The following is a 15,614-nucleotide window of genomic DNA, read 5'->3' on the forward strand; positions in this document are numbered from 1 at the left end:
ATTGAGTGTTCCTGTTTATGTGTCTACACCGGTAGGTGATTCTATTGTGGTTGATCGAGTCCATCGTTCTTGTGTTATGGTGATTAGGGGTCTTGAGACTTTTGTAGATTTGTTGCTTTTAGACATGGTCGATTTCGATATTATATTGGGGATGGACTGGTTATCACCTTTTCACGCTATCTTGGACTGTCATGCCAAGACCGTGACCTTAGATTTACCGGGTATGCCTTGTTTAGAGTGGAGAGGGACTCCTGGTCATTCTACCCACAGTGTTATCTCGTATGTGAAGGCTCGGCGTATGCTCGAGAAAGGGTGTTTGGCCTATCTGGCATATGTTCGCGATTCCAGTGCTAAGGTTTCATCTATTGATTCTGTGCCTGTCGTTCGTGAGTTCCCTGAGGTATTCCCTTCATACCTGCCGGGTATACCACTTGATAGGGATATTGATTTCTGTATTGATTTGGCTCCAGACACTCAGCCCATTTCTATCCCGCCGTATCGTATGGCCCCGTCTGAGTTGAAAGAGTTGAAGGAACAGTTGCAAGACTTGCTTGAGAAGGGTTTCATTAGACCCAGTGTTTCGCCTTGGGGTGCACCGGTGTTGTTTGTTAAGAAGAAAGATGGGTCGATGAGAATGTGTATTGATTACCGGAAGTTGAACAAGGTTACGATCAAGAATAAGTATCAATTACCGATGATTGATGATTTGTTTGATCAAATTCAGGGTGCTAAGGTATTTTCAAAGATTTATTTGAGATCTGGCTACCATCAGTTGAGGATTAGGGCATCCGATGTCCCTAAGACAGCTTTCCGCACGCGGTATGGGCATTATGAGTTCTTGGTTATGTCATTTGGGTTGACCAATGCCCCAGCGGCTTTTATGAACTTGATGAACCGAGTGTTCAGGCATTATTTGGACTCGTTCTAATAGTCTTCATTGATGATATTTTGATATATTCCCGCAGCTAGGAGGAGCACGAGCAACATCTCAGAGTGGTTCTTCATACTCTGAAGGATAGTCAGTTATATGCTAAGTTCTTGAAGTGTGAGTTCTGGTTGAGTTCTGTTGCATTCCTGGGTCATGTTGTGTCAACAGAGGGTATTCAGGTTGATCCAAAGAATATTGAGGTAGTCAAGAACTGGCCTAGACCAGCATCAGCTACAGAGATTCGGAGTTTCCTAGGATTGGCAAGCTACTATCGTCGGTTCGTGGAGGGGTTTTCATCTATCGCAGCCCCGATGACCAGGTTGACCCAGAATGGTGCCCAGTTCAGATGGTCGGACGAGTGTGAGGCAAGCTTTCAGAAGCTCAAGACAGTTCTGACTAGGGCACCGGTGTTGGTTTTGCCCACAGGTTTAGGGCCTTATACAGTTTATTGTGATACATCTCGTATTGGGCTTGGTGCAGTGTTGATGCAGGATGGCAAGGCCATATTCTTCGCGGCAGTTGAAGATTTATGAGAAGAACTATACAGTTCATGATTTGGAGTTGGCAGCCATTGTTCACGCATTGAAGATTTAGAGGCATTATCTGTATGGCGTGGCATGTGAGGTGTTCACGGATCACAAGAGTCTTTAGTATTTGTTCAAGCAAAAGGAGTTGAATTTGAGGCAGAGGAGGTGGTTGGGGTTTTTGAAGGATTATAATATCACTATCTTATATCACCTGGTAAAGGACAATGTGGGGGCCGATGCCTTGAGTAGAAAGCCAGCCAGTATGGGCAGTCTCGCTTATATTCCGGTCGGTGAGAGACTGTTTGCTTTGGATGTTCAGGCTTTGGCCAATCGGCTTGTGAGGTTGAATATCTCTAAGCCTAGTTGAGTATTAGCTTGCACGATCGCTCGTTATTCCTTATTGGAGCATATCCGTGATCGGCAGTATGATGATCCCCATTTGTATGTCCTTAGAGACACAGTACAGCGCGGAAGTGCCAAGCAGGTTACCTTAGATAATGATGGAGTTTTGAGATTGCAGGGTCGAGTATGTGTGCCTAATATGGATGGGCTTCGGGAGTTGATCTTAGAGGAGGCCCATAGCTCCCGGTACTCTATTCATCCGGGTGCCGGAAAGATGTATCAGGATTTGCGGCAACATTATTAGTAGCGTAGAATGAAGAAGGATATCATTGTATATGTGGCTCGGTGTTTGAACTGTTAGCAGATTAAGTACGAGCATCAGAGGCCTGGTAGTTTATTTCAGAGGATTGAGCTTCCCAAGTGGAAGTGGGAGTGGATCACTATGGATTTCATTGTTGGACTCCCGCAAACTCGGAGGAAGTTCGATGCAATATGGGTCATTGTTAATAGGCTGACTAAGTCAACACATTTCATTCTTATGGTAGTCTCCTATTCATCCGAGAGGTTAGCTGAGATCTATATTCGGAAGATTGTTCGTCTTCATAGTGTGCCTATATCTATCATGTCAGACCGAGGTACGCAGTTTACCTTACGGTTCTGGAGAGCAGTTCAGCGAGAGTTGGACACTCAGGTTGAGTTGAGTACAACATTTCATCCTCAGATGAACGGGCAGTCCGAGTGGACTATTCAAATTCTTGAGGATATGCTCCGAGCTTGTGTTATTTACTTTGGAGGCTCGTGGGATCAATTTTTGCCTTTAGCAGAGTTTGCCTACAACAACAGCTACCAGTCAAGTATCCAGATGGCTCCTTATGAGGCTTTATATGGTAGGCGGTGTCGGTCTCCGGTCGAATGCTTTGAGCCGGGAGAGGCTCGGTTGTTGGGTACGGATTTGGTTCAGGAGGTCTTGGACAAGGTCAGGATTATTTAGGATAGGCTTCGTATAGCTCAGTCCAGGCAAAAGAGTTATGCAGACCGCAAGGTTCGAGATGTGGCTTTTATGGTCAGTGAGCGGGTATTGCTCCGAATATCGCCTATGAAGGGTGTGATGAGATTTGGGAAGAAGGGCAAGCTTATCCCTAGGTTCATTGGTCCATTTGAAATCCTTGATCGAGTGGGAGAGGTGGCTTATAGACTTGCATTGCCACGGAACTTATCAGCCGTGCATCTAATATTTTATGTGTCCATGCTACGGAAGTATCACGGCAATCCATACCGCGTGGTAGATTTCAGTACTGTCCAGTTGGACAAGGACTTGTCTTATGAGGAGGAGCCGATAGCTATTCTAGACCGGCAGGTTCGTTAGCTGAGGTCGAAGAGTCTTCCTTCTGTTCATGTTTAGTGGAGAGGTCAGCCTCCTAAGAAATCGACCTAGGAGTCCGAGTCTGATATGCGGAGCCGTTATTCCCATTTTATTCCCGACTCAGGTACTTCCTTCTTCTGTTCATTCGAGGACGAACGATTGTTTTAGAGGTGGAGAATATGATGACCCAAAAGGTCATCACTTGTGTTGCAATGAAATTCTATGTTTTGAGGCCTTAAAAACCTCCCTTAGCACCACCTCGATTTGCATGCATAGTCTGGGCACGTAGCCGAAAAGCTTAAATGTGAAAATTTGTGAAAAATGATAAGTTTTGACTGTAAAATGAATAAATTTGACTTCAGTCAACGTTTTGGGTAAACGGACCCGGACCCGTGATTTGATGGTCCTGGAGGGTCCGTAGAAAAATATGGGATTTGGGCGTATGCCCGGAACCGAATTCCGAGGTCCTAAGCCCGAGAAATGAATTTTTAAAGGAAATTATTTTCTAAAATTATTACGGAAAATTGAAATGAAATTTGCTTATAACATGATGGTATCGGGCCCGTATTTTGGTTCTGGTGCCCGATACAGGTCTTATTTATGATTTAAGACGTTTCTGTAAAATTTGGTGAAAAACGAAGTTTATTTGACGTGAATTGGACTTCCGGTTGAGGAGTTATGAACTTTGAGAGTTCTTGATGAAAATGTTGAGTTTTGAGGTTTAATTCATGATTTTACATGTTATTTTGATGATGTGATCGCACGAGTAGGTCCATATGATGTTTTTGAGTTAGTATGCACACTTGGTTTGGAGTTCCAAGGGCTCGGGTAAGTTTCGGGTAGGTTTCAGGATGTTTTAAACTTAAAACCAGAAGTTGCAGGTCTCTGAACCCAACAGTGCGGTCCGCGGTCGACCTTGTGCGGTGTGCGATGGAGGCCGTGCGATCGCGGTCGACTTTGTGTGTTCCGCACATGGAGCTGTTGTGCGGCCGCAGTCGACTTTGTACGGTACGCACAGGGAACAGGACCGCAGTACCCTCAGGAAGGACTGTGCGGCCGCAGTCCATTTTGTGCGGTCCGCACAGGGGATCTGAGAGGGGTATAAATAGACGGGATTTTTAGTCATTGTGCATTTTTCAAAACCCAAAAACATAAGCCGATTTTTCAAACAACCTTTCTTCTCCAAATCAATTGTACGTTGTTTTTAACTAGTTTTCTTCAATCATTAACATCTTTTAACGTGATTTCAACTTCAAATCAACGATTTTCATGGGGAAAATTGGGTGTTTTGGGTATAACCTAGGTTTTTTCAAAAATTAGGGATTTGGACCTCGATTTGATGTCCGATTTTAAAATAAATTACATATTTGAGCTCGTGGGGCAATGAGTAACCGGGTTTTGGTTCGAACCTTGGGTTTTGATCACGTGGGCCCGGGGGCAATTTTGACTTTTTGGGTAAAAACTTTAGAAAACTCATTTTTCGTGCATTCAAATTGATTCATTTGGCGTTTATTGATGTAATTAAGTAACTTGTGGCTAGATACGAGCGAATTGGCGGTGGAATCAAGGGGTAAAGCTATAATTGAAACTTGAGTTGTGTTCAAGGCATCGAGGTAAGTGTTTGGTCTAACCTTAGCTTGAGGGATTAGGAGTTGTGTGTTATTTGCTACATGCTAATTGTGGAGTACGACGTATAGGCATGGTGACGAGTATCTATACGTTGGTGTCAAGAATGCCCGTGAGTCTTGTATTATAATTGTTATGACTCTGTTGTGGTTTATTGCGCTTCATATGTTATTATCACCATAGTTCCCTTGTCGGGATGTTTGTTCGATATTATTGTTCCCTTGCCGGGATGTTTGTTTTGATAGTATTGTTCTCTTGTCGGGATATTGAAATATCATTGTTCCTTTGTCGGGAAGTTGTTATATTGTTATTGTTCCCTTCCCGGGATTCTCTGTGATTATTGTTGGCTTGTAAATGGGAGCGGGTGGTACGCCTACCACAAGATATGATGAAATGGGAGCGGGTGGTACGCCTACCACAAGATATGATGAAATGGGAGCTGGTGGTACACTTACCACAAGATATGATGAAATGGGAGCGGGTGGTACGCCTACCACAAGATATAATGAAATGGGAGCGGGTGGTACGCCTACCACGAGATACAGGAATCGAGATCGGGTTGCACGCCTGCAACAAGATGTGAAAAGAAAATGAAATCTGCCTTTGTTTTTCCTCATTCTTGTTAGTGGTTGATTTTGATTCCTTCATACTTCCCTTGATGTTCTGTTTTACCTGTTATTCCCCCGAAGCATGTTTCCCCCTCCTATCTTTATTTGTTTATTTCTGTATTTCTTTTCCGCCGTATATATATATATATATATATATATATATAAAATTGCACGGGTTTACCTAGAGTCTGGTCCTAGCCTCGTCACTATCGTCGGGGTTAGGCCAGACACTTACCAGCACATGGGGTCGGTTGTGCTGATGCTACACTCTGCACTTATGTGCAGATATCGGAGCAGCACTGGGTCAGCAGCAGTAGCTTGGGAGCCAGCCTTCAGTCCACCGAGATCTCGAGGTAGTCCTGCAGGCGTTCGCAGATCCGACGTCTCTTCTATCAGTTATTTTGTTCTGTTATTATTGTATCCGAGACAGATAGTGTTCCTTCTTTCAAACGTTTGTATGTAGTAATCATAGATAGTTTGTGAAAGTTGTGACACCAGTTTTTGGGTAGAGGTATATGTTGATTTCCGAATTATTTTGGTTTATTTTGTTTAAGTCTTCCGCTTAATCTCATATTCCGCTATTATTTAAATGTTTGTCACATGTTAAAGCAAGTTGTTAAAGGGATTAAAACAAAGAGGTAAAGAATTTTCTAGATTTCGTGACTTGCTTAGCTTTTACGAGTAGGCGCCATCACGACTCCCGAGGATGGGAAATCCGGGTCGTGACAACAATAAATATAGTTTGAGATTAAAATGGCGAAAGCACAATACTTTAAAATGATTAAATCTCAGTTTTACTAAGATGCTGCAAGATTCATCCTAAGCAAAGATTTCTGTACTTTGTCTCACTCCTCCTTCTGAATATTGCAGAGAGGATTATTATCGTTACATAAAGTACATCAAATGATCGGTTTCGCCCTTGTTGGAATTATTGTGGTTAAAAAGTTTTTTACTTTTTGCATTTTTTAAACTTTAGTCATTCTTAAGTCCCCTTGATTTTGCTTGCATTACAGTATCTTGTTCACTGTTTCCGGACTCTTGATCTGGATCTGCTACTGGACTAACATTCAAGTCCAACTCTTCTTTTTCCGAAGTCGAAAACTTGGATATTTTCTTGGACCCTTGTGATTGATCTGAATAAGTTTTCAATTTGCTGCTTCCTTCTTTCGTTTGAAGCTCAATCCTTGCAGTTGCATCACCTTGCATTTCATGTCTTACAATTTCTTCAGCCTCATTTGTTACCTGTTATTATAGGCCCGATCGAATTGTGAGAAAAATATAATCATATGTAAATTAAAACACGATTACTTATCTCATATCACATGTTAAACTACATGATACTATAAATATTTTTATACTGCCGGTGTATATAACTTCAACTTTTTGATGGATGAATTTCCGAAATTCGACAGATTGTACTGACCTCAAGTGACATATTAGATCTTCCTTGCATATCGATCTCTGTGTTTAGTGTTTTTCGGATCAACTGCATTTCTCTCCATATTGTGTTAAATAACATTTTAGAATTGCTATTAATTTAATTTAAGACACTAAACAGAGATATTATAATAAACTCTTTCAGTCCACTTACCCTTACCATTTGTGCAGCTTCTTCATTCTTTTCACTTCTCTTAACTGCTCAAAATTCCAAGAGAAAAAAGGACAGAACCTCTAAAAATTAATTCTACCTTTTTATATGAAGAATTAACTCAAATAGTTGTTCTCCCAACCGCTTAAACTAAAAATAACCAATGAAGGTATAATATATGCATAATTTATGTATTATATATGTATAATTGTATGTAATCAATGTATAATCTATGTATACGGCTAAAAAAATAAACAATAAATATAGGCGGCTATGTGTGTAAAAATTCCTTTTTATATTTATGTACCAAAAGACTTCAATACTGTCCATGTTTAGTTATACTATACTCCCTCCGTTCCCGTTTATATGAACCTATTTTCTTTTTGGTCCATTCCAAAAAGAATGACCCCTTTCTAAATTTGAAAACAATTTAGCATAAACTTACAATTCTATCTTTAATAAGAAACTTTATAACCACACAAATACTCTGGGCTCCTTTTTGACTTGTTTAGGACCACAAATTCCAAAAGTCTTCATTTTTTCTTAAACTTCATGCCCAGTCAAACAGGTTCACATAAATTGGAACGGAGGGAGTATAAGTTATTGAGAACTTGCCTTTACTAGTTTTAGGGGTGCTGATGATGTCCTTACTCTGTCTGTACTTCTGAAAACAGCATGAACTCAAATATCAGTGACAAAAGTGCAAGTGTTAAAACTTGAAAAACTTGCATCATTATAGGATTTGAGAAGCTAATGCCTTATGTTCAGAGGCGGATCTATGTGTAGTGTTAAGGGGTCACCAAACTTCAGCAGAAATATGTATATGAATATCATGAAAATAATTATATAAATAACTTGACACCCTAAACACTAAAAGCCTTTAGGGACCACTGGTTCATGAGCAAAATCTTGGTGTCCCCAATACTTTAAAATTCTGAGTCCGCCTTTGCTTATGCCCCCTTCTTATGAGGCTTAAATCTACAATCTAAGTAAGAATCCGTCTAAAACTGCATCACTTGAACGAAGATTAAATCAAGAAAAATAGAGAAAACAAACTTAGACAATAACAACAAACCCTTTATAGTCTCACAAGTGTGGTCTGGAAAGGATAGTGTGTACGTAGACCTTACTATTACGGTGAATGTAAAGAGATTGTTTCTGATAGACCATCGGCAGACGGCAGGAGGAAAAATGAGAACAAGAAGGAAAAGAAGAAAAAAAAAATTAGAAACAAACATAAACAGGAGTATAGGACAACATTAGAGTACCTGGAGATGGCTTTTGATATGGCCTGAAGTGATATCTTCATCATCCATGAGTTTCATTATATTCTTCGGAGTTGCTTCTGCTCATTCAAAAATTTTAAAACATGTATGTTTATTCCTATTGTAATATACATACCAAATATATTATGTTCATCGCGTAATATATATAGTAAGACAGACCAAATGGACCTCCTAATTCATTCACTGCTTCAACAAAGTGATCATGGACCTCCACTGTCCACCTAAACCTTGGTTTTCTATTCAGATCATGACTTTGGACGACAGCTTTTTCGGATGTTTCTTCACCCTTTTGCTCCTTGCTGATTTCCTCCATATTCTCCGGGTTGTACGTAGTTGCAATCAGAGGCGGATATATATTGATTCTACGAGTTCAACTGAAATCATTGCTTTATTGCTCGATCCTACACAACAGCAACAACTATCGCAGTATAAGCTCGAATCCTACACACATGTACAAAAAGAATGTTAGTAATAAGTATTATAAGTATAACAATAGATTATTAGCTAGGATATTCTGAACCCATTAAAAGTTGAGTTCAACTTTAGTTGCAATGTGGATAATTATATTTTTTTTAAAGAAAATCAACTAAAACCAGAAATTGTTAAAGAAAAATACTTAGAGATATTTGAATAATAGAAACTGCATGTTGGCCCTAATGCAGCTCGTTATGTGGAGTGCTACTCCATAGAAATATCCTAGCTCACCAACCTCATCTCTTTGCTCTAATTCTCTATCCTGTCACTCTTCTTATAATAGCAATTCTGGAATTCCCCATTTGTGGTCCTGATTCTTGCCTCTCTGTAAGTAGATGTTCTGCTGCTAATTACTAATTGTGTTTAACTTCTATATAGTAAATATTGCGATGTAAGATCGCCTAAAAGATAATTGCACTTAAGTCCACCAAAAAAAGATTAGTAGCCTGAGAAACAAGACAGTTATTACCGGCTACTACAAGTTAAAATACACTGGGGTCGTTTGGTTGGAATATGATTTATACCGGTAAAAGTTTATTGGGATAAATTATGCTGGGATTAGTTATGCTGGAATTGTTGTTTATTCATTGTTTGGTATATGTTGTATTAAGAATGACAATTGCATAATTTCTAAGAAGATATAAGTTATACCGGTGCTAATTACCCTACCTTTTATAAGGTATAAGTTATCCCAGTGTTAATATATTTGGTTTGTTAACCAAATAGAGTATTAAGGTGATATTAAATTTTTATACCACCCTTATACCTTCTTATACATCGTACCAAACGACCCCTTAATGTAAAGAATATTGGTATAGACTATAGATTAGTCAAATCATACTTTTTATTTGTTTCCCGCGCCTAGTGTCCGACAACCGCATTAACAGGCCCTAACTAATCTGGATCACGACGTGTAGGCCTACTAAAAGGGGAAACACTAAAGTTCCGAGAACGCGAACCCCAAACCTCTCTTAAAGGTAAAAGGATCGTATGCAACTCACCACAACCCTGAGTGCTAAGTCAAATAATACTAGCTAATTAAGCTTTCGAGTTGACAAAACTACTACTTCCTCCGTTCCAATTTATGTAAACATGTTTGACTAGGCACGGAGTTTAAGAAAAAATGAAGACTTTTAAAATTTGTGATCCTAATCAAGTCAAAAAAGGGCCCAGAGTATTTGTGTCCATAAAAGCTTCTCATTATAGGTAGAATTGTAAGTTTAAGCTAAATTGTTTCCAAATTTTAAAAGGGGTCATTCTTTTTGGAATAGACCAAAAAGAAAATAGGTTCACATAAACTAGAACAGAGGAAGTATAAGCAGTGTAGTGAAGTTACTATATTTGGCACTAAATTTCTCAAAATTTCTATCTTATCTTTGTTATAAAAAGATACCGGGACTGCAAGTGCATGCAGCATGCAATTGAAAGAGATGGATATTCCCTATTATTTTTGCTAGGGAAACACAAAACAAAAGAATTACATTACTACAGTATCTATCGATCTAATTAATGTTATCATTTACGATATTGTTTTCGACGATCAGGGATGTCAAATTCAGCCTATTAGAATATAACACATCAGCCCCCCCTAAGTTTGAGTAGATTTGGTTGTGCATATATAATTCCCGGGAAAATGACACTTTTTAGTTGCTCTCAAAATGATAGCCGAAAAAATATATATTTTTTGTATATATAAACATTATGTATGTTATATACAAAAATTATATACAAATTTTAATAAACATTTTTTTCGGTTACCAAACGTAAATAGTTTCTGGCGCGCGCTAAAAACGAAAAAAGCCCTATATCCCCTGCCTACATAAAGAATTAACTCAAATAGCCACCACTAATTGTTTAAACTAAAAATAACTGGTTGGATATATAAAATATGTATCACTCTTACATAATATGTGGATAGTCGTGTATAATCAGTATATAATCTATATATAAATTGTGTGAGTTATGTTATAACACATTATTTACTTCAAATTGACCCGCACTTCTTGACTCAAGTATACAGGTAATATTAAAAACAAACCTCCCCTTACCATCACCATTGCATTGAAACTCCTTTTATTTTCGTTTTTTTTTTTTTTAATTTCTTCGTTTTGCTGTTATTTTGACCAAAAGTAGAGCATAATTCATATGTCTGTAAGAAGTCATATTTACATTAATCATGATGTTATCTTTATTTGGATTCCTATATTTTGCAAACAAATTTGCATTAATCTTAAGACAATTTAACTGCAGATCATATATAATCTATTGTTTTCTTTTATTAAATAAATCCTCCTATATAATCGCCGCATCTTTTTCTTAGCTCTGACTCCTATATTCATTTTGGTTCACTAAAGTGTGTAGCCTTCTAAAGCTTTCCAGTTGTAAAAAGTTTCAGGATAACTGCATCACTTTTCTAAAAGGAATATATATTTTTTTGGGTGCCTTTACATAAAAATATGTGATCTTTTATCTTTGAGTTTAAGTTATATAAGCGCCAGATCTATTCGGAGACCGATAGATATTGAAGGAATCGTTAATTTCCCCTTAAGAATAAATATGATAAACTTATAATTTCCCGATTTGAGTTGATAGAGTAATAAATCTTTACTCCATCGGAATAATTAAATCTAATATGTTATTTTAAGGATATCATATTATAATTAGTTTTAAAAATTACAGCTCCTGAACATGTAATTTAACTTAATACTGTAAAAAATGATACACAATCAATGCACAAAACGCATATTCATTATCTTCTTGGCCCTGTCATTTTTTGAATTTAAGTGCTTGCTTTTGTAGGTCTATTTTAGGGATATTCGTTGTTTTTTCAGCGCAAGATCTTTCCTTTTCTCCTTTATAGTAGCTAATTTCAATGCTTCCTAAAATAGGCACTTCCTCTATATATGTACGCATTTTTATTTCAGCAGCTTATTTTCCTATGTCATAAATCAAACCGTCCAATTTGGTTATGTGCTCAAATCTGACCGTCTAATTCTGTAGTGAATTTTGACAAGATTGTACTGCTTGTTATTAATTGGTTCTTTATCTTTTTCCCCCTTAGAATCTGATGCAGTCACAAATACTAACCAATAAACTAGCACTACGTGACATCTGCTTTTGTGCTTAGGATGAGATGAGATTCTTACAAAATATCTCCCAAGAAATAAAATATCTGCTCTCTTTAATCCTTCTGCGGCGTACTATACAGTCAAATCTCTCTAAAACAATCTTATTTATTTTAAATATTTTTGATGTTATAGCGAAGTGTTGTTATAGAAAACATATATTATAACATTACATAAAAATTGATTTCGAAATGCTTGAATTTTATAGCGAAGTGTTATTATATAGAAATGTTGTTACAGAGAGATGTGATTGTAATAATTGTTATAAATGTTCAGTTTAGAAAAGAAAGATGTAGCTAATTTCTAAGAATATCTAAACTATCACGTAAAGAGCAAATAAGGGCAAGATATTTGTCTACTTTCAAACATATTCCAAGTCTACTCTATTTTGTCATGTGCATATTTGGATGTGCTACATCGGTTCAATTATCCAAAATTTCTAAAGGGACAATTTAATTAACTAAGTCTTTCAGTTCTGGTGTTTGAGCAGGTTAATCCCCACATAAAACTTCGTTAAGATAACAAGATTTTGACAACAATAATAACTTACCCTACCTAGTGTTTATACCGACGAAATAAATAGATGACACATGTAAATATATGCACTTTTATCATTAAACTATTCTTAATTAAAATGCAATTGACGTAAAAATTGTACAGGGCGCCTTATTTGGTCACTCTCATTTAACATATACCTATTTTTTTAAAAACTTTTAACTTAAACCCACTTTTTAAACAAATTCAGCTCTCTTTCTCCTCCCCCTTCTCCTCCTTCATTTTCTTTTTTCTTCTTCTACAACGATGACTTCAACATTACTCTCTTTGATTAACGAAGCTAAAGCAAATATACTGAGGACTTCCATTTGGATTATTATAACATTAAAAACCAGTTTCTTCATTGTTTGGAAACACAACTCCGTCATTCATTGCTGGAAATTTACTTGATACCGTGAATGTTTTTGCACAAGGAACCCAGCCTTTAACAGTAAGTTTCAAATTCATTATTTCCCATGCACATGAAGTTTATTCTTCTTTTTCTTTTCTCTTTTGAGTTTTTTTTGGCTATGAAACGTAGCTCTTGATATATTTAAAACATGAAAGTTAACAGAGTACACAGTAGATGGAACTGAACGATGGATCCGATTACATAAAATCTAATAACGGTAAACTAAAGATGGGTGAGTTATCAAAAACTAGAACATCTTAATAGTGGGATTCCCCAGTTACAAAGACAAAAACTTCAGCTCTAGAGCCGAAGTTTCTCAGTTACAACACAAAAACTTCAGCTCTAGAGCTGAAGTTCCCAGTTACAACACAAAAACTTCAGCTCTAGAGCTGAAGTTTCCCAGTTTCAACACAAAAACTTCAGCTCTAGAGCTGAAGTTCAGGCCCGACTACTAGAATGCTGAAATTTTGCGTGATTGTCTTTGTTACTTCAGCCCCGTGTGCTGAAGTTATGCGAAAAAGCGGGTACACTTGCAATTTTTTTTGCAAAACGGGCACAAGTTAAAATGTGACACAAAAAATGAGTATAGATGCAAATGCCCCGCAATTGACTCACCTACACTTATAACTTAATCATTGTAAATTAGTCTAGTCTGGTATAAACACTGGATACGAATAAGTTTTTACCTTTTCAAAACTGGAAAGAAATATCGGACTAAGTTACGAAAAGCAAGTTTAAACTAACTCTCATAGTTAGTAGCGTAGCCACATTTAACCAAGGGGTGTCAAATTGATTCCCCCTTCACTGGAAAATTACATTATATTGCTAGATAATTTTTTTTATTTTATGTATATTTACTGTATGTTGGACTCCCTTGGTTTTTTAATATTTTGACACCCCTGGGTTCTCCTGGGTTCTGTGATCTAACAGGGGTTTTCGAAAGTATTTAGGCTCTAAAAGTTCTTAGAAATAAGATTAAAGCAAGAATAAACGAATAAAGTAAAGACAAGATATAATGAACAAATTAGAAAGCAGTAAAGTGTTTTATACAATAGTGCATTCCCGAACTTGAAGGATTATAATGGTACAATAGGCTTGTCCGAACTGGACTCTACTAGAGATAGCCGTTTAAGACTTCTATTTAAAGAATAGACAAAAATTTACAAAGTTTTTTAAGTTTAGCCGTCTTATAATCAATTTGGAGGTCTGAAGTTTCCAATTTTTGATTTAGGAGTTTGAAATTGGGTTCTGCCAAAGACAAACTTTAGACCTAAGGTATGAATTTTGAATGAAGTTCAAATTTAAATTCAGACATGAGTTTGAAGTTACAATTTTGCAAAAACCCAACTTCAAATTCGAAGATCAGGAATTTTTTTGGCAAAAACCCAACTTCAAATTCGAAGGGGACCAGTATTATTTTGGCAAATACGTGTTTTAGTTGTTATCCACGAGCTCCCTTGTGTCTTCTTGTTATAACTTTTAGTCCCCTTTTTAAGTTATACAACAACAACAATTCAGTAAAATTTCACTAGTGAGGTTTGAGGAGGGTAGTGTGTACGCAAACCTTACCCCTACCCCGAAAGAGTAGAGAGGTTGTTTTCGAAAGACCATCAGCACAAGAAAACTAAAAGACAAAATGAGACAATATTAGTATCACCACAGAAATCATAGGAAAAATAGTAACAACATGAAATCCAGAAGAAAGATGAAAAGCAAAAGCGATAGCTAGTAAATAGATCCTGCACTAAAAAACATAATAGTAAGATACAACATTGCCGCTAGCTATCTTAGAAAAAAACCCTACCAGACTAGTCTCACAAAGGTACGAAGTAAGGCAAGACTCAACTACCTCATATCATACAACCCTAATACTCGACCTCCACATCTTCATATCAAGTGTCATGTACTCGGAAATCTGAAGCCTCGCCATATCTTCTTTGATCACCTCTCCCAAATACTTCTTAGGCCGCCCTCTACCTCTTCTTGTGCCCTCCACAACCAGCCGTCCACACCTCTTAACTGGAGCATCTGGGCTTCTCCTCTGAACATGTTTGAACCATCTAAGCCTCGCTTCCCGCATCTTGACATTAATGGGAGCCACGTGCACCTTCTCCTGAATATCATCATTCCTAATCTTATCCATCCTAGTGTGCCCGCACATCCATCTCAACATCTTCATTTCTGCTACTTTCATCTTCTGGATATGTGAGTTGTTAATAGGTCAATACTCAGCCCCATACATCATGACCGGTCTAACCACCGCTTTATAGCAATTACCTTTGAGTATCAGTGACACTCTCTTGTCATATAGGACTCCAGATGCTAGCCTCCACTTCATCCATCCTACCCCAATACGGTGTGTGACATCCTCGTCGATCTCCCCTCCCCTCTAGATAACCGACCCAAGGTACTTGAAGCTGCCTCTACTTGGGATGATCTGTGATTCAAGCCTCACATCCACGCCCACTTTACCTGGCTCAACGCTGAACTTACACTCCAGGTATTCCGTCTTCGTCTTACTCAACTTAAAACCTTTAGACTCAAGAGCCTGTCTCCAAATTTCCAGCCTCTTGTTAACACCGACTCATGACTCACGAATCAGAACTATATCATCGGTGAATAGCATGCACCATGGCACCTCCCCTTGAATATGGTGTGTTAACGCGTCCATCACCAGGGAGAATAAGAATGGACTGAGCGCAGAACCTTGGTGTAACCCCATTACAACCGGAAAATGCTCAGAGTCACCTCCTACTGTCTTAACCTAAGTCTTATCCCCATCATACATATCCTTAATCGCC

At 37.9% G+C, this 15,614-nt stretch overlaps 1 protein-coding gene across 1 annotated transcript; it reads right to left on the reverse strand.

Annotated features, from left to right (window-relative positions):
• Nucleotides 1-14,668: 14,668 nt before the first annotated feature.
• On the reverse strand, nucleotides 14,669-15,007 carry LOC138872853 (uncharacterized). The gene has a single exon (XM_070151273.1). The coding sequence runs from the start codon at nucleotides 15,005-15,007 to the stop codon at nucleotides 14,669-14,671; it is 339 nt and encodes a 112-aa protein (XP_070007374.1).
• Nucleotides 15,008-15,614: the final 607 nt, after the last annotated feature.

Source organism: Nicotiana sylvestris, chromosome 7, assembly GCF_000393655.2.
Source record: "Nicotiana sylvestris chromosome 7, ASM39365v2, whole genome shotgun sequence".
NCBI classification, from domain to species: Eukaryota; Viridiplantae; Streptophyta; class Magnoliopsida; order Solanales; family Solanaceae; genus Nicotiana; species Nicotiana sylvestris.